The sequence below is a fragment of the Salmo trutta genome, chromosome 12, assembly GCF_901001165.1.
Source record: "Salmo trutta chromosome 12, fSalTru1.1, whole genome shotgun sequence".
Taxonomy (NCBI): domain Eukaryota; kingdom Metazoa; phylum Chordata; class Actinopteri; order Salmoniformes; family Salmonidae; genus Salmo; species Salmo trutta.
In genome coordinates, this window is record NC_042968.1 from 20,075,869 (window position 1) to 20,102,464 (window position 26,596).

At 41.7% G+C, this 26,596-nt stretch overlaps 2 protein-coding genes across 3 annotated transcripts; both read right to left on the reverse strand.

Moving 5' to 3' along the window:
• Window positions 1-1,393: 1,393 nt before the first annotated feature.
• Window positions 1,394-14,768, reverse strand: LOC115203119 (tumor necrosis factor receptor type 1-associated DEATH domain protein). Of its 2 annotated transcripts, XM_029767507.1 has the most exons (7): window positions 14,665-14,767; window positions 5,741-5,790; window positions 4,035-4,128; window positions 3,584-3,734; window positions 2,915-3,195; window positions 2,585-2,732; window positions 1,394-2,137 (listed from the first exon to the last, which is right to left on the reverse strand). In XM_029767507.1, exons 3-7 carry the CDS (start codon window positions 4,053-4,055, stop codon window positions 1,839-1,841), a joined length of 900 nt encoding a protein of 299 aa, XP_029623367.1. In that variant the 5' UTR covers window positions 4,056-4,128; window positions 5,741-5,790; window positions 14,665-14,767; the 3' UTR covers window positions 1,394-1,838. The 2 variants fall into 2 exon arrangements, with proteins under 2 accessions (XP_029623367.1, XP_029623366.1); XM_029767506.1 differs by lacking the exon at window positions 5,741-5,790 and having other exon boundaries at window positions 14,665-14,768.
• Window positions 14,769-16,157: 1,389 nt separating this feature from the next.
• On the reverse strand, window positions 16,158-26,450 carry LOC115203118 (prolyl 3-hydroxylase OGFOD1). The gene is made up of 13 exons (XM_029767505.1): window positions 26,143-26,450; window positions 21,656-21,801; window positions 21,482-21,528; window positions 21,046-21,146; window positions 20,678-20,794; window positions 20,514-20,605; window positions 20,276-20,404; window positions 20,041-20,154; window positions 19,880-19,959; window positions 19,531-19,763; window positions 17,810-17,938; window positions 17,566-17,624; window positions 16,158-17,472 (listed from the first exon to the last, which is right to left on the reverse strand). The coding sequence occupies exons 1-13, from the start codon at window positions 26,336-26,338 to the stop codon at window positions 17,311-17,313; spliced, it is 1,605 nt and encodes a 534-aa protein (XP_029623365.1). The 5' UTR covers window positions 26,339-26,450; the 3' UTR covers window positions 16,158-17,310.
• Between the last annotated feature and the right edge of the window lie 146 nt (window positions 26,451-26,596).

A 26,596-nucleotide genomic window follows, 5' to 3' on the forward strand; every position in this document is an offset into this window, starting at 1 on the left:
CAATTTAGGGGACCAAAATTATTGCTACAAATTCACTTATGTGTATTAAAGTAGTCAAAAGTTTAGTATAGGTCCCAAATTCCTAGCATGCAATGATTACATTAAGCTTGTGACTCTACAAACTTGTTGGATGCATTTGCTGTTTGTTTTGGTTGTGGTTCAGATTATTTTGTGGCCAATAGAAATGAATGGTAAATAATGTACTGTGTCATTTTGGAGTCACTTTTATTGTAAATAAGAATATAATATATTTCCAAACACTTCTACATTAATGTGGATTCTACCATGATTACAGATTGTCCTGAATAAATTGTGAATAATGATGACTGAGAAAGTTACAGACACACAAATGTCATACCCCCCCAAAAAGCTAACCTCCCCTGTTATTGAAATGCTGAGAGGTTGGCATGTTTTGAGGGTATGATATTTGTGCCTCAGTAACTTTCTCAGTGATCATTATTCACGATTTACTACACACTATGTGTTTATGCACACACATACACACATAGTTGCACACACATGCACAGAGAGACAGACAGTGACATACACACATTAACTTTTACAAATACTGCACTGCAGACAAATACACACACACACACACACACACACACACACACACACACGTAAGCAACATTACACACACAAACGCATCCAACAAGTTTGTAGAGTCACAAGCTTGATGTAATCATTGCATGCTAGGAATATGGGACCAATACTAAACTTTTGACTACTTTAATACACATAAGTGAATTTGTAGCAATAATGTTGGTCCCCTAAATTGGGGGGACTACAGTATGTACAAAAAGTGCTGTAATTTCTAAACGGTTCACCCGATATGATGAAAATACCCTCAAATTAAAGGTGACAGTCTGCATGTTAACCTCATAGTCATTGAATAATTTCAAATCCATCCAAAGTGCTGGAGAACAGATCCAAAACAACACAAGATGTGTCACAGTGTGTGTGTGTGTGTGTGTGTGTGTGTGTGTGTGTGCTTGTATTACTATCCTCATGGCTACCGAAAATCCCCACAAGGATAGCAAAACAAGGAAAATTCTCAAAGGCTGTTTTAAACTTTGGGGTTAAGTTTAAGGTTACAATTAGGGTTAGGATTTTAGGGTTAGGTTTAGGGCTTAGGGAAAATAGGATTTTGAATGGAAATATATTTTAGGTCGCCACAAGGATAGTAAAACATTTGCTGTGTGTGTACATGGATTAGATACTGCCCATTTCCCAAAGTTGACATATTCTTTACCTGGGTGGTATTTCATAAAGCAGGATCAACGGGTTACCTAAATATTCTACGTAATCCATAGTAAAAAGTTTGATCGGGATCTTGGATTGTGGAAATGAAATGCAACTCTCGACATGAATGAAAGCAATGGGCAATTCGTTTTTATAAATCCAACACTTTATTTGGATTTCGGGAACAAATATTCCCCAATCCCATTGCAAATTGTTCAATATCAATCTAGTTTTTGTAATAACTAATGGTTATTGGTAGAATGATCAAATACATCAATGGTCTGTGGTGGAGAAAGGGGGTTTAAAGCGGAAGAAGAAAAGACCCGCAGTGATTTCAGTTTGCTCTCCAACCAGAGACAACAATGACGTGACATAGCAATTATGAGAACTATTCGTTTTGTGACACAATACAATTTTACTCAAATAAAAAAACATACAATCAAGCTCACAGACACAAAACCCACACAGAACAGACACGTGGTAGCACACAAGCTCACACAAGCAATGCCACCCACACGTTACCACTCTTTCACAAAGACACAAACACATACATACAGACCAACACACACCCCCAGACAGTGTGACAGACAGCGTCACTCCCGGGGCTGTATGTCCAAAATGTTCTCAGCCAGGCTGGTGAGTTTGCTGTCTTCCAGTGCTCTGACCAGCCGGCCCAGCCGTGCCGCACTCCCCTCCGCCTGGATGAAGCGGCTCAGCAGCTGATAGGCCTGCTCGTACAGCCCCTCCCTCTCATACTCGTAGGCCAGGTTGTCTATGGCCGGCCCCTTCAGCGCACGGCAGTTCTTGCCCAAGGCCCGCCCCACTTTCCTCCAGTCCCGCCCAACGCCGTTGGAGAACCGCTGCAGGTCCCCTGCTGCCAGTATGCGGTCCTCTGATAGGTCAGGAGACAGAGGGGCTGTTAGAGACATGTATCCAGTGTCTATATGTTTCTGCATGTAAGACGTGGTGTAAGAAAGTAAAATACAACAGCAACCTTCCAGCTACTGGCCCTCCTCTCTTACCTCTAGGCTACCCTGCCGTCCCGGGTGTAGTAGATGACCCATAATGAGTGTCCTCTATACCAGAGATTGGGCAAGCTATAATGGTCCTCTTCCTCAAAGGACCACTTAGATTAAAACCAGCACTTGAGCTGACTAAAAGTTTCAAACTATTTGAGGCACAGGTCAATAACCTTCCCTAGACCAGTGGTGGTCTACTGACCGAGAGGTGAGAAACACTGTTCTATGCCAGTGTATGAATGTAGAGGACCCTGGGGACAGCTCCCCGCTGAACCCCCACTGATGATAAGAAGCAGCCATGGAAGTCAGAGCCAACTCACCAAACACCCTCTTCTGGAACAGGAAACAGTTGCTGGGCACGGGGGGCTCTTCCTGTGAGAGAGTGGGTGGCTGGGGGATGTGACCCAAGGCCTGGCTCTGCAGCTGCTGGTCCAGCTCAGCAATCTCATCATCCCTTAGGCGCCCCGGCTGACAGGAAGTGACATCAACATTTAGAACACCTCATAGTGAGTCATAAGGCATAAGGCACAGCAGAGCACCTGTTAGGTAAACACTATAGATTGCTGAAGTATTGCTTGTGATCTGTTTATCATATATTACCAGTAACAACACCACTATATATGGATTCTAACTGGTATATAGTATATTACCTGTGACTGGTGGATGTGCTGCAGACAGAGCTCCAGGTCGTCCAGACAAAAGTCCAAAGTGTGCGTCCCGGCTTTGAGCTGGGTTTCCAAAACAAGCTCCTGTGGGCAGTGGAGGAGGCGGCAGGCGTGCTGGGAGAGGGACTGTTGTACGGCACCGGAGCCGTAGCTCTGCAGGAACCTGCGGCACGCCGCCACATCCACAAACTTCACCTCCACACCCAGCAGAGGATCTGCATCGTGCAGCTTCAGGATCTCGTACCCCTCCAGCCCACCAGCTGAGTCTGGGACACAGGCCAGGTAAGGTCAAAGGTTAGAGGTAACCATAGCGAATCACTGGCACTATTGTAATATTTTTCACTGTGACTATAAAATAAATATAACCTGACTGTGTCTCCCTCCACTACTCTGGTCCAGGCAGAGCTCTGAGCTCAACCGTGTTATGACTTCCTAAAAGATCTCCCAGCGTTTATCTGACAGCAGTTTTTCATAAGCTTTTAACTATATTCATCCCGTCAGTAGATAAGCAGGTCACACTGCAACACTAGCCCTTTTTCACTCCCCATGACCACCAAGCTAAGCCTTTCTTTCTATCAATAATACATCTGCCTCACCCAATGCTCAGCATGCTCCCTACGCTAGCTGGAGACCGGATGGCCTGATGTGGCTCACCTGTGAGTGTCAGCTTGAGGACTTTGAAGACGCTGAACTTGCCCTGCTGGTCTTTGTAGAGAGAGAGCAGGTTCACTGCGGGACAGGAGCGCAGGAAGAGAACCGCACATCCTGTCCACGGGCCATCCTCCACACTCAGTGTCACCATTTTCTACAACATCCCATACAAGATTAAAGTTCATAATGCCTCTGCTCTGTATACTACTAGTCAGACATTATGCTGAATTTTGTACAGCACAGGAGCTTATACTTATAGCTACATTCTTACATACACAGTACACACACACTCCCCACTTGACATTATCACACGCATGCGCACTAACAGAAACAGACATGCATGTTGTCCTATAAATAGTTAATGGGAACGGTCTCTGTCTCGTTCCCTTTTCTCTCTCATACATATCACAGCTCCTCTCTCCTGCCTCTCTCCTCCCATCTAAACATACAGTACCTTTTCATCCATTATGTCCATTGTTTGGGCATTCTCGTCATCTGACCTCAGCTGTCAAAAGCTTCTTCTGTGTTTCCTTCAAGCCTCCTCCTTCCTGCAGAGATAGAGCAGATATATTACTCAGACAATCAACAGTCTGAGTTCAAAGGATAATACACATCAATCAAATCCATCCTGGTATTAAAAAGAGTCGGGATCCAGATGCAGTCACAATACAATGCAACCCCTCACTTTATATTATCTCACTCCACTATTCTTATTTTACCCTATCTCCCCTATATGTCATTACATTAATTTACTATTTGTCCCTTTACTACCCAGGGGCATTTCTAGGATTTGAGAACATTAGGAACTTTGCCCCAGGACCCCCCTACTGGCTTTGGGCTTTCTCCCCCAGAAAAAATGTAAGGAATTTCAACAGCTAAATGCATTCATTTGGTGCAATTTGAGATTAATATTGAGAGATTAGAACATTGAGAGAATATATATTTTTCAGGTAACTTGCACCTTCCCACCTGCCACAGAGTCTCGCTACTCTGGAACACACACATCTACAGTGTATTGCCAAAAACCACTGAGCCAAAACTGATTAAAGTCCCACTGTGACGTTGGTATGAATGATTCGGGAGACAGGCGCAGTAATGCGTAATATGTTTTTTTTATTACACCCAAATTTACGACGTGCAGTGTAAAGGCACGGGGACGGAGACCAAACAAACACTATACAAAACACAGGGTAGAAACCCAAACAAAAGAGCGAGGAGTACCTCGAATAGATAACACAAGCGCATAATGATTAACACACGGGATGAGACCCGTCATCATCTGCGCAATCCACAATGGCACGAAAGCCAAAACACACAGCACAGGTACTCACACGAACCAACTGACATTGTAACAATAATTGTCATCACAATAATTACATTGGTAAACCAAGGGCACACTTATACAATTACTAACCACTGGGAATAGGGGGCAGGTGTGCGTAATGAAAGTTCCGGAGGGATCCGTGACACCCACAGTACCCAAACACACACACACACACACACACACACACACGGCAGTAATTAGAATCCATAGGGAAGCTTTAAGTGATAGTCTACTGTGTGCTCACCCCTCTACCTCTCTCCATCACTTTCTATGTGTCGTCTGTTGCTGTCCCTTAGTGTTGCTGTCTTTTGTCTACCCTCCTCTCTCATCCTGTCCTGGTTGTAAAAAGTGTAAAAGTAAACAATTGTTTTAATAGTAATTTCACAGGATTTTCACCTTACCTGTACATTCTTTGTAAGCCATGTTTTATTTTTTCACTGTCTGTATTTCACTTCTTATAATATGTGAAAATAAATTAGATTCTATAGAGCAGCTTGAAGTGATACAGTCTACTGTGTACTCAATCCACCTGCCCTCTTCTGTTACTTTCTATGTATCTTGTCTGTTGCTGTCTGTGTCTTGTCTGTTACCGTCTCTCTTCTGTTTATGGCCTGTTGTGTTCTTCTGGTGTCTCTCTTCATCATAACCTATTCTTTTGTTGCTGTCTGTGTCTTGTCTGGTGTCTCTCTGCACCATCTATTTTTCTGTTGCTGTCTCTGTGTCTTGTTTAGTGTGTTTCTTTAAATTTTGCAATCCAAAACGGTCAAGGGGATACTGGGGTAGCTTAACTTGTTTTGGGCCTGTGACCGGATCACCTAAATCATCCTCTTCCCTACCATTTGCCCCTGGCTGCTGCTGTTCTCATCTGTCCTCCTCCTTGGCTTATCTGAAAGGTAGCAAGGTGCAGCATGTCATTAGTTCATTTTGAAGGGCAACTGCACTTCCTGATTTGACCTTGTTTTAGATTTGGTTCATTAAGAAATGCTAGCGGCCATGACTGAATTCAAATGTGAGTTGGTTTTGGGGTGTGGTTTGATGTGGGTGTCTCGTGTGCATGTTCACAGGTGGGAAGAATTAGCCAAATTATGTTGCCAATTAGCTTCAGCCTGCTGGTGTGTGACCTGACTTTGGATAGCCTATCTCCGGGGCTAGTTATGGCCAGGAAATAAATTACACAATGTAAATGAGACAATATTTTCATGCTGCACACCTTTTAGTTTTCTCATGAAATGCTTTTAACATTTGTATGTGAATTTCTACAATTTATAGTTGTTTGAGGTTATCAAGTCATTGAAATTTGGAGCGATTGGAATTTTAGCATATTGTCCCATGTACATTGTGTAATTTACAGAGGGTCCCTAACTAGCCTCATAGGGATATCCAAAGTCAAACTAAATTTACTACAGGCATTACGATCGGGTCGCTTGCAGCTGCACTCTGAATTGATAATTACTTGTGTCCTGCCAGCTGTGGGCAGGATTGAAACAAACCCAGTTCCAGATAAGAAGCTACATAGCCCCTATGCCAGGGGTGGGCAACTCCAGTCCTCTGGGACTGGAGTGGTGTCACACTTTCTCCCCATACCTAGCAAACACAGCTGATTAAACTAATTGCGTTCTATACTGAAGCTCATGATTAGTTGATTATTGGAGTCAGATTATTGGAGTCAGGTTTTTTTGCGAGGCAAAAGTGTTACACCAATCAGGCCCCCAAGGACTGGAGTTGCCCATCCCTGCCCTAGGCTATATGACTATAAAGAGACAAAAGCCAAAAACATTTACCTGTAGAAGTTATAAAATCTCTGTGATTAATTTAATTTAGTCAGTTCCACCAGCTAATGTGAGATTTTTTAATTAGATAACATTTGAGGACCTAAATGAACTATATATTTTCAATGTTTTGTTCACCTACAATCTAACTGCAAAGCTGGCCATCTTTTCCCCTCTTTTTCTGGCTGCCCTCCCCCTTCCCTTCCCTTCTATACACATGATATATATGGAGTGCAAATAAAATGCTGACTTGCAGGTTAACCTCTCGATAATGCAACAACAATAGAAAAGGTAAGTAGCTAAGTGAATAAAAAGAGTAATACAAATAAAAGCTCAATGAAATAATTTCCCCCTATTTAATGTTTTTATTTTTACAAATAGTTACATAACCTATATGGAAATAACGGACATGAGCCAAGCATTTTTACCTGTAGAATGGAATAGGTTATAAGACTTCTATGATTCATTTAATTTTGTCAGTTCTACCACCTCATCATTGCTTATCTTAAACAAGATTAAATATAATGTTGTAGTAAAGTTCAGCTTCAGTTCACAGGGAGGCACTGTGTCACTTTCAGAAGATATGGGGTTCGTTTCAGTTGTAAGGCGAAAGCAACCGACTGTAGACTAAAGTCGAGGAGTGAAGTTGGGGGTTGTGCATCTGCAACCGCCGAAAGTTGGACACTAATGTGCTTTTTCAACCGCAAGACTCAGATCAACACGGCAGTGTTTATATTTATATATATATATATATATATTTATATTGTCTATAAAAGTTTTTCTTCGTAATGTCGAAATAAACATGGCTCCAACATCCATATTACAAACTCACAAACTGAAATCATATAGTGTGTATAGTATGTATATTGTGTATAATATGTATAGTATAGTATAGTATGTAGTGTGTATAGTTCAGTATGTAGTGTTTATAGTATGTCGAGTATAGCATAATATGTATAGTATGTACAGTATAGTATGTATAGTGTGTATAGAATAGTATGTAAAGTGTGTACAGTATGTATAGTATAGTATGTATAGTGTGTAGGCCTACATTGTACAATCAATCAGTGAGAGAGCCTCAAATATCACATTCATATCCACTTTATACATGAATCACGGCAAAGTTGGTTCCTTTTTCAGTTGTGTCTTTGGTCACGTTCGCGTGGTCAAACAAAAAAACCCTAATGATTGGTTGACAATAGATCCTCCCACAATGCAAGCGATGGCTGGAGGATGAAGTTGGTAAAGAGCAACTGAAAAAAATTAGTCGACTGCAGTCAAAACTTCATGACCTTTGATCACATGATTTTTGTAAAGTTCATGCAGTAGAAATGTAGGTACAAGTTGGACAATTTTTGTTAACCCCATAATGCAACACACTTTGAAAGGCTGTGACCAACAATGGTCACCAACTTGATCTGCTTGAACGCCCATGTGCTTTCGGCAGAAAACCTTTTTCTCATCTCTTCTGTCTCAACTAGCTAGCCAGTAGCTAACAAGGTGGCTAACTAGCCAAGCTAGCTACAGAAATGAAATCCATCAAATACACTCACTGGAAATAAAAACTTTCCCTGATATCATGACTTATATCAACATACTTAGCTTGCCCATTCACTAAATATACTGTAAATAACTGACTGACAGCTTAAGGATGCTGAGCGCTAATGCTAGCTTATTACCATTAGCAAACTCTTATGCTGAGGGAGACTAGCTAGTAAGCTACCACCAACCCTGCACAAACCTGTGGTTAACTCTGCTGCTGCTTTGACTTTCTGGCTGTTCTGCCCTCTCCACCGGCTGGCTTTTTTTGCCACTCTTTTGGAAGAAGTTCCAAATATCCAGACTCTGACTGAGTGACAGGCGTTTTCGTAAGTAATGACATTGACATCTAACCAGTGCTGCAGGGGTGAGGGAGGGGTCAAAGGACATGAGCGGTCCACTGTATTGTGAAATCTCAACCAATCACAGCAAGCACTGCGTCACTCCATGGGTTTCTTGCAGTGCCTAGAGCAGTATATTGTATTGTTTATTTTTGTAGTAAAAATGTGTAGTGATATGTGTTAATGGAAACTTAAATCAGACTGAAATGTGAAAAACAATGTTTGCGGCTGGATCTTAAACATCCGGGGCTAAGGTCCCGGAAGCCCAGGCCTAATGACGCCACTGCTACTACCTCCACCCCAACACACTCACTCAGAGACACACACAGTCCACCCTCTCTTAACGCCTGACCTCAACCTAACCCCTATCTCTGGATAGACTTCTTTCAATGTGACTTGGGTCTGGTTTAGGGTCAAGTAAATGCTTGATGTGCTAGACCTGGGAGAGGGATAAATAAAGGGAAAACAGTATCTGAGCTAGATTATGCAGTCTGTGATACAGTCTGGAATCGAACCAAGGTCTGTAGTGACGCCTCTAGCCCCGAGATGCAGTGCCCTAAACCGCTGTGCCACTCGGGAGCCCAAAATAATACATATAGAAATCTAACTAACGTGTCCATAACTCAGCCTACAATTCAGGGTTTCGAATTTGGCCTGCGGGTGATTTTATTTGACCCAAGTTTTCTGAACAAAGTAAAATATATATCTTTTTAAACTGCTGCCTATTGGGGAACGTAAAACACTGTAAAATCACCAGGAAATCAGCTCAAAGTGTTTTAATTTAGGAAATCTGTTCCCATGTATTCCCACGCATAAATAGAGGAACATACAGTGCCTTCAGAAAGTATTCATACCCGTTGACTTATTCCACATTTTGTTTCGTTACAGCCTGAATTAAAAAATGATTAAAAAAACTTTTATTACCCATCTACACACATCCCCATCCCCACAATGACAAAGTGAAAACATGTTAAGACATTTTAGGACATTTATTGAAAATGAAATACAGAAATATCATATTTACATAAGTATTCACACCCCTGAGTCAATACATTAGAATCACCTTTGGCAGCAATTACAGCTGTGAGTCTTTCTGGGTAAGTCTCTAAGAGTTTTTCACACCTGGATTGTACAATATTTGCACATAATTTATTTTTTTTATTCTTCAAACTCTGTCAAGTTGGTTGTTGATCACAGCCATTTTCAAGTCCTGCCATAGATTTTCCATCCGATTTAAGTCCAAACTGTAACTAGGCCACTCAGGAACATTCAATGTCATCTTGGTAAGCAACTCCAGTGTATATTTGACCTTGTGTTTTAGGTTATTGTCCTGCTGAAAGGTACATTTGCCTCCCAGTGTCTTTTGGAAAGCAGACTGAACCAGGTTTTCCTCTAGGATTTTGCCTTTGCTTAGCTACATTACGTTTCTTTTTATCATAAAAAAACTCCCTAGTCCTTGCCGGTGACAAGCATACCCATAATATGATGCAGCCACCAACATGCTTGAAGATATGAAGAGTGGTATGCATGTTTTGGATATTTTTTATTCTGTACAGGTTTGCTTCTTTTCACTCTGTCATTTAGGCTAGTATTGTGGAGTAACTAAAATGTTGTTGAACCATCCTCAGTTTTCTCCTATCACAGCCATTAAACTGTGTAACTCTTTGAAAGTCACCATTGTGGCCTCATGGTGAAATCCCTGAGCAGTTTCCTTCCTCTACGGCAACAGAGTTAGGAAGGACGCCTGTATCATTGTAGTGACTGGGTATATTGATACACAATCCAAGGTGTAATTAATAACTTCACCATACTCAAAAGGGATATTCAATGTCTGCATTTTTTATTTTTACCCATCTACCAACCAATAGGTGCCCTTCTTTGCGAGGCATTGGAAAACCTCCCTGGTCTTTGTGGTTGAATCCGTGTTTGAAATTCTGAGGGACCTTACAGATAATTGTACAGTGCCTTCGGAAAGTATTCAGACCCCTTGACTTTTTCCACATTTTGTTACATTACAGCCTTATTCTAAAAAATGTGTGTCCCGAAGCCACTCCTGTGTTGTCTTGGCTGTGTGCTTAGGGTCGTTGTCCTGTTGGAAGATGAACCTTCGCCCCCAGTCTGAGGTCCTGAGCTCTCTGGAGCAGGTTTTCATCAAGGATCTCTCTGTACTTTTCTCCGTTCATATTTTCCTCAATCCTGAGTCCATGCCGCTGAAAAACATCCCCACAGCATTATTCTGCCACAACCATGCTTCACCGTAGGGATGGTGCCATTCAGGCCAAATAGTTAAATCTTTCATCAGACCAGAGAATCTTCTTTCTCATGGTCTGAGAGTTATTTGATTCCTCTTGGCAAACTCCAAGCGGGCTGTCATGTGCTTTTTACTGAGGAGTGGCTTCCGTCTGGCCACTCTACCATAAAGGCCTGACTGGTGGAGTGCTGCAGAGATGGGAGAACCTTACAGAAGGACAACCATCTCCACAGCAGAACTCTGGAGCTCTGTCAGAGAAACAATCGAGTTCTTGGTCACCTCCCTGACCAAGGCCCTTCTCCCCCGATTGCTCAGTTTGGCCGGGCGGCTAGCTCTAGGAAGAGTCTTGATGGTACCAAACTTCTTCCATTTAAGAATGATGGGAGACCACTGTGTTCTTGGGGGCCTTCAATGCTGCAGAAATATTTTGGTATCCTTCCTCAGATCTGTGCCTCGACACAATCCTGTCTCAAAGCTCTACGGACAATTCCTTTGACCTCATGGCTTGGTTTTTGCTCTGACATGCACTGTCAACAGTGGGACCTTATATAGACAGGTGTGTGCCTTTCCAAATCATGTCTAATCAATTGAATTTACCATAGGTGGACTCCAATCAAGTTGTACAAACATCAAGGATGATCAATGGAAACAGGATGCACCTGAGCTCAATTTCGAGTCAGATATTTCTGTTTTTAAAATATCTACAAACCTGTTTTCACTTTGTCATTATGTGGTATTGTGTGTACATTGCTGAATAAAGTATAATATTTAATCAATTTTAGAATAAGGCTGTAACGTAACAAAATGTGGAAAAAGTCAAGGGGTCTGAATACTTTCCAAAGGCACCGTATGTGTGGGGTACAGAGATGAGGTAGTCATTCAAAAATCCTGTTAAATTATTATTGCACACAGAGTGAGTCCATGCAATGTATTATGTGACTTGTTAAGCACATTTTTACTCTTAAACTTATTAAGGCTTTCCATAACAAAAGGGGTTGAATACACAAAATCAAAATGTAATCAATTTTGAATTCATGCTGTCACACAACAAAATGTGGACTAAATCAAGGGGTGTGAATACTTTCTGAAGGCACTGTATGTGATCATTTCTCAATGTAATCAAGATTTGAAATGATTCTGTTTTTGTCAAATACTATATATGTTTGGGATTCTTGCGGTCAATTTGCAGTGTACAAATTATTTAGAACTATGTTCCGGCCCCCCGGCCATCCGCTCAAGGAAAAATCGGTCCACAGCTGAATGTAATTGGGGACCCCTGGCCTACATGTAATCATAAGCCATCATTACATTCATAGACAGGTAGTGTCATACATTATTAAAACTGAAAGTGTGCTGGATTAATTCACCAGATGTAGCCTACCATAGAGTGTATGAGGATTATGTCATAATCAAGAGTTTATTAATGCAACATTTAACATCCACCACTGCAGCGTCAAAGACTAAAATCATTCTGCCAAGTGACAACCAAAGGATTCCCTGGACATTGGATCAATTCAGTGAATGCCATTCTTTTGATTGGGATGAAAACGAGAATCAGTCTACATGGTACAGACTGCCAAACAAGTCAAATTGGTCGGTTTCATTTTTTGTAGTGAATACTTATATTGTTCAGTCTATAGATAGCAATAGTAATGATTCATTGGGCAAAGCTTACGGGAAAATTTTGTTTTTGTAGGGTCTTTCGATAAACGCCGAAAATAAGGCCTGTGGTAAAACACAGGCTTAGTTTTGTTCTATGAAATAATCTTCATCAGCTAAGATCCATTTTTGTGAATTTTGAAGCATTTACATTATAATAAACATATATATTCATAAAGATCATGTTAACTGACTATTATTATCTCATAGAACAAAATATATAAGATCTCTTAAGCCTGTGTTACCTCAGACCTTATTTTTGGTGTTTATTCCAAATCAAATTCTTTCTCCATTCATTTTCCACATAGGAATGGCTGAATGAACCACAGGTAACATTTTTTACATTACATTTTAGTCATTTAGCAGACGCTCTTATCCAGAGCGACTTACAGTAGTGAATGCATACATTTCATTTTTTTTTTTTTTTTTTTCCTGTACTGGCCCCCCGTGGGAATCGAACCCACAACCCTGGCGTTGCACACACCATGTGTTGCAAACACCATGCTCTACCAACTGAGCTACAGGGAAAGCCGTAACGCATTTCTGGTTTTTAGGACTACAAACTGGTGAGCTCTATGCTGGGTTAGACTAATCATTTAAATATACACTAGATGACTGACTGATGACTGCGCTCTTTTGAAGCTACAAATATTTGGGAATATTTTAGAATGCATTTATTTGTTTTTGCCACGTTTATTATATTACAGACACCTTAATGCATACTTATGAATCATATAATGTGTGCTAAGCATACAAATAAAACAATTCTAATATATAAAAACATCTTCCTTAAAGTATAATATTTTGAAATAACTAATATGTCACTGTCCCCACTACAACAAAATACTTAAATACATGTAATTTTGTCCTTGAAAGATTTAAATTAAATACTGAAGAATTCTATTCATTCCTACGGAACTGCTACTTTCTGAAGAGCGCCAACATGGCTTCAAAGTCTCTCATTGCCCAATACATAGCATCAGCAATCCAGGGTTTATATACATCATTGGGTTAGACTACTGGGCCTACAAGACAGGTGGCACTGTGGGGTGTGCAGTTCTGTGAAAACGCGAGTCTCGTGAGTCACGGACATGATGACAGGAATTTCATTACATTCTCTCCTGCTATGAGGATATGACAATATGAATATAGAATATGACACAGCAGACTGGTCTCATAGACTAGACGTAACATAGTAAATGTAAATCCAGGTCACTCAAATTAGTATGATATGTTACTTTGGTATGGTGAAAGAGATGGAGACCCGCAAACTGTAGAAAAAAAGGAATAAATCCAAAACTGAGGCTTGAATGCAAAATAAAGATGTTTATTTGAACATCATGGTTCCCAAATAAATGAAGGTATGTTTACACTGAGAACGACCTGAGGCCAAAACTTTTGTGTTTTGTTTTCACTTTTCATTTATGCACTTTCTTGCACTATGAATAACATCACCCAGGCAAAAACTAAAGGAGGGTGGTTGGTCGGGGTGGATGGGTGAGCATATAATGCGAACGTGTTTGAATCTCATCACTGACAACTTTAGCATTTTAGCTAATTAGTAACTTCCCCTAACTTTAACACTTTTAGCGGACCCTTCCCTTAACACTTTAACCTAACTCTCAACCTTAACCCCTAGAGCTAGCTAATGTTAACATTATTTTTTTTGTGGCTAATCTGCTGTGTAACATATATGTTTTGGAAATGCATAACATATTAAATCGCAATAAGTAACATAAGGTTTAAATTGCAATTCGTAATATGTCATATGAATAGTAATTTGTAACATATCATACAAAATGGATGATGGACATCCACAAATGAATACTTCCCATATTAAATGAATGAAATGTCAAGCATTTCCGTACAAAATGCGTTTACGTACAGAATAATACGAAATGCTCGGAGACCACGTTGGACACAGTGAGGTTCACTTTTAGGAAACTAGAAAAGTAGTTTCTAGTTGACATTAAATAATACAAAAAAACTACTGCTTAAGTTTTAATCATACATTCATGTTGTTACAAAACAGTAGCCTAATAAACAATAGAAAGGACTCATAGCAACTTGAGAACATTTTCTTTCATGATTGACTAGTACTGTTATGCATTTATCGACTGTCATTTGTGGCATTAACTGTTGTATAGGCTATAATTTCGTTTTGGGTTTAAAGTAAAATCATAATTGTTTTGTTAACTTACCTTTAAAGAAAAAACGTCGTAAGGACAACGCGTCCTGACCACAGGAACACACACAGACACATTAATAACTTCCCGACAGGCGATTGGCTACAGGGAAACCTGAAGGCACTGTGATTGGTAAGAAAGAACATGCCGCTTCCCTATTGGTTAGAATCACGTATCTTTACGGGAAGGGAGTAGTTGACTGTTTTTGTTGGTTGATTGGATGGAAATATTTGTCTAACTGATCCTTTACTGCTGTAGCCATTTGCTTGCAACTGTGTAGCTAACGACAATGTTGAAATTCTATCATTGCATGTACCCACTGAACATGACACTGAAGGCAAAATTAATCGACTGAGAAGCAACATACCAAATAAGTAACAGTTTTTTTTTAGGCCGATATTGGTACTGTTAATTTATGTTTTTGGAAGCAGGGTGATGTTATTAATTTGCCCGGTTTAAATGTTGCTAACATGTATATTCCTTCCTCGAAGTATTCACTGCGCCATTTGAATGTAAGTGAATCCACATTGTCAGACAAGTGATTAATTCAGAGAAGGTAGGCCACATTTAACTTGGAAATACCTCTGTTACAGACTGAAACTATGGCAACTGCTTGGGGACAAAAACAGGCCAGATGAAGCCTATAACAGAATAGAAAGGATTCACAAAAAAAATAAATAATTATGTGAGCAAGGCCCACATAAGGTCTGACAGTAAACTGTCAGTCTTATCTAGGCATGACAGGAAATGGCCTCACTATTAATCAGAGAGCCACTTCCTGGACAATTCGGACAGGTGAAGTCAAGACAGACTTTAGCCCTCTCTTCCTCGCTCAGAATCTGATATGCCAGCACTTCACAGTGTGCAAAGCTAAAATATCTCAATTGATTAATAAACCCTAGTGCTGAAATATATCTGTAGTGCTGTGTTACTGTCAAACACCCACATACATTAAACATGTTAGACTACTGTTCATCCCCAAGTATCCTCTTTGATCACAGCAGCAAGATTGTAACCATCACAAACACATTCTCTATTTCACTGCTGGGGGGGGGGGGGCATTAACAATTGTGATTACCTTTGTGCAAAGATAGGAACAAATTATTTTCATGAATTTTATGATATAGACAATTTTTACTTTGTGGTTGTGGAATCTAGTGAAAACCATTTATCGTCCACACACGGGCTTGTAAATAACCGCACCAGTTCAAGCACCGCCTTCGCCCCAATCTTGATTCGTCCAAATAATCAATGATGAAAACCCCAAACCAGGAACTACTGCTGCTAGTAATAACACATTTCTATGTGAGCCTTGACAGTTTCTCGCCGTTTCATCTGTCCACAAGAGATTATGCCGCTTTCACATGCTAGTTGGAATTAGGAAACTCATACATTTCCGATTTGCTAATTTGTAGAAAATGTCCCAGTTTCCTAGTTGTCATGATGACACACCTGTCTCGATCGATGGGAGAAGATTTGAAATAGACAAGATGGCGGCGTACACATCGTTAGATTACTTAATGGAGCAAAACATTTATTTGAATAATGGAGCATTTTCGCATCACTTGCAATTGGACACAGATATTTTAGAAGATACGTTTGTCCGAATTGAGAACGAAGATAGTGTTGCCAAGTTAAAGTTGGTCGAAAATTCTCTGTGCTACACCAAACAGTACCCAACCTGTAACTCCCAGTAATGGATACCAAAAGCCTCTGGTTAAATCACAATATCTGGTGTAACAATCTATAGCTACAGTATGTAGCTCCATCCTTTGTCAAAATTTAAGTCAGATTGCAACAATTGTTTCAATATTTTCACTAAGGTGACTAAAAACTATATAATGTATACCGATGTGTTTAAGTACTATGCAATGTATTTAAAATAACAATATTTTGCTATGTAACTACTGTGTAAAAAAAGTGCCATGTATGTAAAATATGAGTCATACGTAAATATAACAACAACAAAAACTGTAAGAGGGGATGGGCCAATAAAAATAAAATGAAAAAGATTAGTGAAATCATAGGTCTGCCAAACATTTAGCTGTTATTACTCATTTGTTATTCAGTTTGATATCCAAGTGAAGAATTTAACACCGGAGTGGTGGTTGTGCGAGTGTGTGTGGATTTGGTTCTCTAATGTTCAATCACTGCTCTGGAGTTTACTTTCCTTGCAGACAGATTCATTTTTACAGTGACAGCATGAATACTGTAAGAGTTTGAACACATACTACAGACACATACAAATAAACTAGTAATATATAATAATAATATTATATTCCATTTAGCAGATGCTTTTATCCAACGCAACTTGCAGTCATGTGTGCATATATTTTACGTCTGGGTAGCCCCGGGAAACAAACCCACAACCCTGGCATTGCTAACGCCATGCTCTACCAACTCAGCCATACAGGGCCACAATAATGACACAAGATAATGAACACAAAATACTACCAAATGCTGTCACTGTAGACAATTTAAAAAAATCTGTGTTACTCTGTGGCTGCCGACCAAAACCAGGTAACCGTGGTAACAGGGTATCCCTGCTTGTTCACTTTAATGAAGAACACATGACATCATGAGGCTTTAGAGTAGACCGACCACCCCTCACAGTGATGTTATATTACAAACACATACACCTCAACACATACACATAAAAACTCATTCATAATACACAAAGGAGAAGTCATAAACTGCTCTCCTACAAGAATCCCCAATAGGTAGGGTGGAGCTTCTGTGATTGATATGTTTGACAAATTTGAGAGTCTCTTTGTCCCTGTAGACAAGAGCCAGGGAGTTCTCCTCTGGATACACCATCAGGAGCTGCGGACAGGAGGACACCGATGGGAAATGACAACCATGACAATCACAGGAATCTAGTTGATCAGTTGCCATTTGAACAGTGACATCACTCACCTCCTCATCCTCTTCATTAGCAACGTAAGAGGTGAAGCCCCCAAACTCGGTCTGCCAGTCTGAAAAATAAAAAGACAGTTATCACACTTTGGAGTTGATATTGTGTATGATAACATTTGCACTTACAATTTTGAAAATAGTTCCCAAAACTATGATTCTAACCTACATTGTGTGTCTGTGTGTGCGTGCTTAGGCATGAGTGTCTGATTAAGCGTGTGTGTGCGATTAAGCGTGTGTGACTGACCAGGACAGCTCAGGGGCAGCAGTAGGTCAAGGGCGTACTCTGCTCTCGATGCATCTCCATCGTGCAGTAGTGTGTAGCCCCCATGAGCCCAGCGACGCAGTTCTCCAACACACACCGGTGTGCTCGGCTCTTGAGGATACACACAGAGGGGTCAACACATACTTACAAAGGCATATTCAGTCCTGAGGAGGTACAGAAAGGTCAAGGCTCACAAACACACAGATCTGAGGATACACACAGGGGTCAACACACACACGAATCCACACATACACTACCGGTCAAAGGTTTTAGAACACCTACTCATTCAAGGGTTTTTCTTTATTTTTTAAAATGTTCTACATTGTAGAATAATAGTGAAGACATCACAACTATGAAATAACACATATGGAATCATGTGGTAACCAAAAGAACTGTTAAACAAATCAAAATATATTTTATATTTGAGATTCTTCAAATAGCCAACCTTTACCTTGATGACAGCTTTGTACACGCTTGGCATTCTCTCAACCGCTTCATGGGGTAGTCACCTGGAATGCATTTCGATTAACCGGTGTGTCTTCTTAAAAGTTAATTTGTGGAATGTCTTTCCTTCTTAATACGTTTGAGCCAATCGGTTGTGTTGTGAGAGGGGGGGGGGGGGGGGGGGGTATACAGAAGATAGCCCTATTTGGTAAAATACCAAGTCCTGGCTCTCATGAGGACCGCCACAGGAATGGAAGACCCATAGTTACCTCTGCTGCAGAGGATACGTTCATTAGAATTACCAACCTCAGAAATTGCAGCCCAAATAAATGCTTCAGAGTTCAAGTAACAGACACATCTCAACATCAACTGTTTAGAGGAGCCTGCGTGAATCAGGCCTTCATGGTCGAATTGCTGCAAAGAAACCACTACTAAAGGACACAAATTAGAAGAGACTTGCTTGGGCCAAGAAACACGAGCAATGGACATTAGAGCGGTGGAAATTTGTCCATTGGTCTGGAGTCCAAATTTGAGATGTTTGGTTCCAACCGCCGTGTCTTTGTGAGTGAACGGGTGATCTCTGCATGTGTATTTCCCACCGTTAAGAATGGAGGAGGTGGTGTTATGGTGTCGGGTGCTTTCCTGGTGACACTGTCTGTGATTTATTTACAATTCAAGGTACACTTAACCAGCATGGCTACCACAGCATTCTGCAGCGATACGCCATCCCATTTGGTTTGGGCTTAGTGGGACTATCATTTGTTTTTCAACAGGACAATAACCCAACACACCTCCAGGCTGTGTAAGGGCTTTTTTACCAAGAAGGAGTGATGGAGTGCTGCATCAGATGACCTGGCCTCCACAATCCCTCGACCTCAACCAAATTGAGATGGTTTGGGATGAGTTGGACCGCAGAGTGAAGGAAAAGCAGCCAACAAGTGCTCAGCATATGTGGGAACTCCTTCAAGACTGTTGAAAAAGCATTCCAGGTGAAGATGGTTGAGAGAATTCCAAGAGTGTGCAAAGCTGTCATCAAGGCAAAGGATGTCTATTTGAAGAATCTAAAATATAAAATATATTTTGATTTGTTTAACACCTTTTTGGTTACTACATGATTCCATATGTGTTATTTCATAGTGTTGATGTCTTCACTATTATTCTACAATGTAAAAAATAGTAAAAATAAAGAAAAACCCTTGAATGAGTAGGTGTTCGAAAACTTTTGACCGGTAGTGTACATACACAAACAAGCAACATACCTTTGTAATTCTTATTAGCTGATGGTGTGTCCCCAGATGACCCTGTGGCTTCTCTCTCTTCCTCATCTTCTTGGTCCTTTTCTTCCTCCTCGTCTTCGTCACCAGGGCTGAGGTAGTGCAGTCTCAGGCCAGTGAAGTTGGACAGAAGCAGGAAGAACGCCTCCGAGCACAGCAGCTCCCAGCATGCACTCACACACTGGGGGAAGGACTCTAACGAAGCCACTTCATAACATCTGCACAATGCACATATACAAAAATATTTACACACATCATATACATTTACAGCCATCATAACATCTTAGGGATATCTCTCTCTCACTCACACAAACAAATTACTCGACAGGCTCACCTCCTGTTGGGAGGACCTTGCTTGGTCCACTGGACATCAGTCGATCTCAGTGCTTCACTCACCTCCTTAAACTTCTCCTCCTGTAGAGAGAGACACTGTCAACCAGGAGAGAGGCAGCAGGAGAGAGATGGAGAAATGAAAAGGTTGAGTAATGGGGTTACTTTGAGGAAATTCTTGAGCTGGATCTCAGAGCTGTCCTCGAACTCTTGCTGAACCTGTGACTGGTAGTCAACATCCAGATACAGTGGATTCAGCCACTCTAGCAGCAGTGTCTCCTGTGAACAGACACACAAAATACACTCAGGTAAAATGCACACACACACATGTATTTATTTCATGTGACCACATCCTTGCTCTATGGCTGTGAGTTCACTCTTTCAGAACAAACACACACACATCTCTGGGAAGGTGGGGGCTCCTTGGGAAGGGGGGCTCGATGTGACGAGGGGGTCGCTCCAAAGACGGCCCGTGAAACCAGCCACTCAGAGAGAGACGACACTTATCCTCTGACAACACCTCTGCAACCTGGACAAACACACAGAGAGACAGCCATCCGTAGATTGCACTACTGCTACCTGGACAGGTGAGAGGTCTGAAGTGTGTGGTTGTTACCCGGTTGTATCAGAAGAACTACCTGGTGGAAGGAGACGGGTGAAACCTCGAAGAGAACCAGAGTGTTCCAGCTGGGCACCAGAGACTTCACCACACTATGGGGCTGGAAATGATCTATGCACAAAGTAGATTATAAATTAAAACACACATGTTTTAACTCATGCCAATACACACACCAATACTTACCATCTGTGCTGAAGAGATCCAGGGTTCCTCCATCACTGCTCTCCCATGGAGGGACAAGGTAGAGTATAAAGGCAACACGCCTCCCCTCCAACTCATCATCATGACACAACAGAACATCTACCGACAGAGAGATAGAGAGGGCATAGATAAAGAGAAAGAGAGATATGAAACAGATAGATAATGTATATTTCATAATTCATTCCAGAAATGTGCATGTCCATATAGATATAGACTAACTATGCAGTGGGTAGAACAGGATATCTTGGGGGGATAGCTCAGTGCTTCTGCTCTTTTCTAGGAGGAGCATGCTAATATTAAGGTTGGCTCATTGTTTTTTTGAAGAGTAGAGGTAAAAACATGTGACTCACCAGTGTATTGGTACTTGGCACAGGAAACATCCACTGTGGGCTCCAGTTCTACCCCCAACACTTCCCCCAGCCAGGATCGAAACAGCCCAAATAGTGCTGCCCTGAAAACACACACAAAGCTCAAAAACAGCCAAACTGAGAGCATGTACATGTAAAGAACATCACGCTGCTTGCTTAGTGAGTAACACTTTCCCTGATTCAGCACATTCCAAGGCTTGAACTCAGGACCTCTGCCTCACAAACACGTGACCAACATCCTGAAGCGTCTTACTCAGTCGTCCAAATGGAGACACTTGTGGAAGCACGCGCAAGTGGAGACACTTCAGGCTGAGGAATGAGTTACACAGATACCCATCTGCTACACACACACACACACACAAAGCAAACATGTTCTCTCTACCTCCCTAAATTGCTCTCACACACACATACAAATTACCTCAAGCCTGTGATGTGAGGCTCTTTTCTCTTTTTCAGGTCGTCTGACTGTAAGAAATTGTCAATGAGTATCATAACTCCCAATGTCATAACTCCAAAAGGCAGATTAAAAAAACATTATGAACAAGAAGCAATTCGTTTCAAAACTGTATTCCTATCAGTTTTCCTTTTTCACCTGATTAAATTTGTACAGGTCGTTGGACTTCTCATGGAAGTTGAGGTCTAGAAGCTCCCTCTGTAGGTTCTCTGTAAAGCTGTCACTCTGGATGAAGTTCCTGATGATGCAGTGAGGGAAAGGTTGGCAGTCCAGCTCCAGGCCCCCTTAAGAGGAACACCAGAGGAACACTCAACGACTGGTCTAGCAATATAAAAAAAAGTTTTAACACTAATTATGTGAATAAATGTAACATTAACTAAAGTATGTCTTAGAGTCAGTTGTTACCTCTGGATCATTTTCATTTGAGGTTCTAACCCGTTCTAACAGCACATAGGAAGGTGGTAAACCTTCTCAATACTCCAAAAACATACCTTTTTGTGACACCCTTTTGTGACTTCTCTTTGGGTGCCATATATGTGTCATGTGATGCTCAACAATACAAACAGTTTCCTCTCATCTATTTTCCTTTCCTACAATGCTGAGAGCCCGTACTGCAGCATTCAATGTCAGCAGAACGAACCCCGATGAATCGGTGGTGCGCAACGTGTACAAGGCAAGCAGGTACGAGCTCCGCAAATGGATTAGGGACGCAAAAAGACAATACAGACTCAAACTTAAATTGATGTTCGACAACTCAGACTCGCGTTGCATGTGGCAAGGACTACTGACTATCACAGACTACAAAGGCAAATCCAGCTGTGCGCTGCCCACCAAAGCCTCACTCCCAGACAACCTTAACACATTGAATGCTTGCTTCGAGGCAGACAATAAAGAGCCATCCAGGAAGACTCGCTGCTCCGGACGACCAGGTGCTTTCGCTTTTCAAGGCTGACTTGAGGAAAACGCTCAAAAAAGTGAATACTCACAAAGCCGCCGGCCCAGATGGCATCCCTGGCTGCGTCCTCAGAGGGTGTGCTGACCAGCTGGCAGATGTATTTTTCGGACATCTTAAACCTTTCCCAGGCTGTAGTCCCCACCTGTTTTAAGGAGACCACCATCGTCCCAGTGGCCCAAAAAAACAAGGTGTCATGCCCAAATGACTATAGCCCCGTCGCATTCACATCGGTCATCATAAAGTGCTTAGAGAGGCTGGTCATGGCCCACACCAAGGCCAGCGTGCCAGGCAGACTGGACCCACTCCAATTTGCCTACCGTTACAACAGACCCAAATCCATTTCCATCGCTATGCACACGGCTGTAACACATCTGGACAAGAGGAACACCAATGTGAGAATGCTGTTCATTTATTACAGTTCAGCATTCAACACTATCGTTCCCTCCAAGCTCGACACCAAACTCAGAGCCCTGGGTCTGGACACCACCCTCTGCAACTGGATCCTGGACCTCCTGACAGGCAGACCACAGGCTGTGAGGATTGGCAACAACACCTCCTCCACACTGACTCGTAACACAGGGGCCCACAGGGGTGTGCCCTCGGTCCTCTGCTGCACCCCCTGTTCACCCAGGACTGTGTGGCTTTGCACAACACCAACTCCATCACCACGGTTGTAGGCCTGATAACAAACAATGACGAGTCAGCCTATGGGGAGGAGGTACGTGAATTGGCATTGTGGTGTCATGACAACAACCTCTCCCTCAATGTAAGCAAAACAAAGAGTTTATTCTTTTTTTAATGTTTTTTTTAATTGAACCTTTATTTAACTAGGCAAGTCAGTTAAGAAAAAAAGTATTATTTACAATGACGGCCTACTCCGGCCAAATCCTGACAACGCTGGGCCAATTGCGCACTGCTCTATGGGACTCCCATTCAAGGCTGGATGTGACACAGCCTGGATTTGAACCAGGTACTATAGTGACGCCTCTTGCACTGATGCAGTGCCTTAGACCGCTGCGCCACTTGGGAGCCCAAAATTATTGACTTCAGGAAGCAGAGGAGGGAACAAGCCCTGATCCACAACAACGGGACTGCAGTAGAGTCACTAGTTTTAAGTTCCTCAGCATTCACGTCACAGAGGACATGTCATGGATCCACAACACCACCACTCTTGTCAAGAGGGTGCAACAGCGTCTCTACTTCCTATGGCGGCTGAAGAAATCCGGCATGCCTCCAAATACTACCGCTGCACCATCAAGAGCGTCCTGACCAGTTTCATCACGGCCTAGTATGGGAATTTCTCCGTGCACTAATGCAAGACCCTCCAGCGGGTGGTGAAGATGGCCCAGTACATGACTGGGACCATGCAGGACATCTACTCGAAATGGTGCCCGGGGAAGGCACACAACATCATAAAGGACCCCACACACCCCAGCCACAAGGAGAAGGTATCGGCGCATGAGGTCTGATACAAACAGGCTCAGTGGCAGTTCCTATCTACAAGCCATCTGACTGCTGAACACTTGAACTGGACTGACCACCTGCTCTGATTCTCCGCATCTTAGCACACATGTGCTCACTCATGCACAGACCCACACAGACATACACATATACAGTATTCAGACCCCTTGACTTTTTCCACATTTTGTTACGTTACAGCCTTATTCTAAAATGTAAAAAAAAAATTAAAGCAAAAACAGGTTTAGACATTTTTGCTAATTTATTAAAAATAAACATTAATGCCTTATTTACATAAGCATTCAGACCCTTTGCTATGAGACTCGAAATTGAGTTCAGGTGCATCCTGTCTCCATTGATCATCCTTGAGATGTTTCTACAACTTCATTGGAGTCCACCTGTGGTAAATTCAATTGATTGGACATGATTTGGAAAGGCACACACCGGTCAATATAAGGTCCCACAGTTGACAGTACATGTCAGAGCAAAAACCAAGCCATGAGGTATAAGGAACTGTCCGTAGAGCTTTGAGACAGGATTGTGTCAAGGCACAGGGGCGGCAGGTAGTTTAGTGGTTAGTGTTGGGCCAGTAAAAGAAAGGTTGCTGGATCGAATCCCCGAGCTGACAATGTAAAAATCTGTCATTCTGCCCCTGAACAAGGCAGTTAACCCATAGGCTGTTTTAGTAAAATAAGAATTTGTTCTTAACTGACTTGCCTAGTCAAATGAAGGTTAAATAAAAAACAGATCTGAGGAAGGGTACCAAAAAAAATCTGCTGCATTGAAGGTCCCCAAGAACACAGTGGCCTCCATCATTCTTAAATGGAAGAAGTTTGGAACCACCAAGACTTCCTAAAGCTGGCCGCCCAGCTAAACTGAGCAATCGGGGGAGAAGGGCCTTGGTCAGGGAGGAGACCAAGAACCTGATGGTTACTCTGACAGAGTTCCTCTGTACCTAAAGGACTCTGACTATGAGAGACAAGATTCTCTGGTTTGATGAAACCAAGATTTAACTATTTGGCCTGAATGCCAAGTGTCACTTCTGGAGGAAACCTGGCACCATTCCTACGGTGAATCATAAGGGTGGCAGCATCATGCTGTGGGGATGTTTTTCAGCAGCAGTGACTGGGAGACTAGTCAGGATAGAGGGAAAGATGAATGGAGCTAAGTACAGAGAGATCCTTGATGAAAACCTGCTCCAGCGCGCTCAGGACCTGACTTCCAACAGGACAACGGCCCTAAGCACACAGCGCAGCAGTGGCTTTGGGACAAGTCTCTGAATGTCCTTGAGTGGCCCAGCCAGAGCCTGGACTTGAACATCTCTGGAGAGACCTGAAAATTGCTGTGCAGCAACGCTTTCCATCCAACCTGACAGAGCTTGAGAGGATCTTCAGAAAATAATTGTTGAAACTTGCCAAATAGAGGTGTGCCAAGCTTGTAGTGTCATACTCAAGAAAACTCAAGGCTGTAATTGCTGCCAAAGGTGCTTGAACAAAGTACTGAGTAACAAGTATGAATACTTATGTAGATGTGATTTCAGTTTCTTATTTTTAATACATTTGAAAAATGTATAAAAATTCTGTTTTTGCTTTGTCATTATGGGGTATTGTGTGTAGATTGACGCAAAAAAACACAATCAATTTTGGAATAAGGCTGTAAGGTAACAAAATGTGGAAAAATTGAAGGTGTCAGAATACTTTCCGAACGCTATACACACATTACAACGGCTGCTACCAGACTCTTATTATACTGCTCAGTTTCTACACTGACCACCTCCCAAATACACGTGTAAACATTTGCTATAAATTGTGCCTTCCTGTATTATACCTAAGCTAAAAAAGTTATATTCTACGTGTCATTTACTTTATGTTCGTAATCTGATTTTTATTATATTGTTGTTGCATTGTCGAGAATGAACCTGCAAGTAAGCATTTCGTTGGATGATGTATAAGACTAATATAAGACTTATAAAAAAAAGTAACTTCATGTAAAGTGATAATGGTTGAGATAGTTTGACCCACATATTTTAGTGTTTTCAAATCAGTGGTCATGAAAGCAAAGTTGTGACTAAAGCTTTGCACTTGACTGACAATATTGATATGTAGGGAGACTACTAGCGTATCAATTAAAATAACCATCTATGTAACAAGACTAGCCAAAGCATGTGCTCGTTGTAAACACATGTAGCTAAGATAGCTAGCAAGTAGCTGACCATGAGAGTACTGCGCTCGCTGTGACCATGCTTCCTTCACTTCCTTCTTCACATCTTCGTCCTCGAGTAGTGGAGAAAGTTTTACTCTCTCTTCGCGTTTCTTTCTCTTCTTTCCTTTCTCGGCATTCTCGCTATCATCTCGCTGTCGTTTACAATTCATTTTTTGTATAAATGAGTCGCGGTTAAATTGCGTCATAACGCAGGACGTTAGTGGTTCCGAGTCTTTTCGGTGAGCCGGTTCATTTGGCTCATTACACTTAAAAAGAGCCGGCTCACAAACGACTCTTCTTTCGCAATGCTTTAAAATCGAGGGGGTCGTTGGGACACATTTTGACATGTTCATAGAAAGAAATCACGGTCCAGAGTAACGCTGAGGGCCTTCCGTTTTATTTGAGAGGACTGCGCAACCATTGATATTCATTGTCAGATCCGACAGCAGATATCTTTGTTTCTT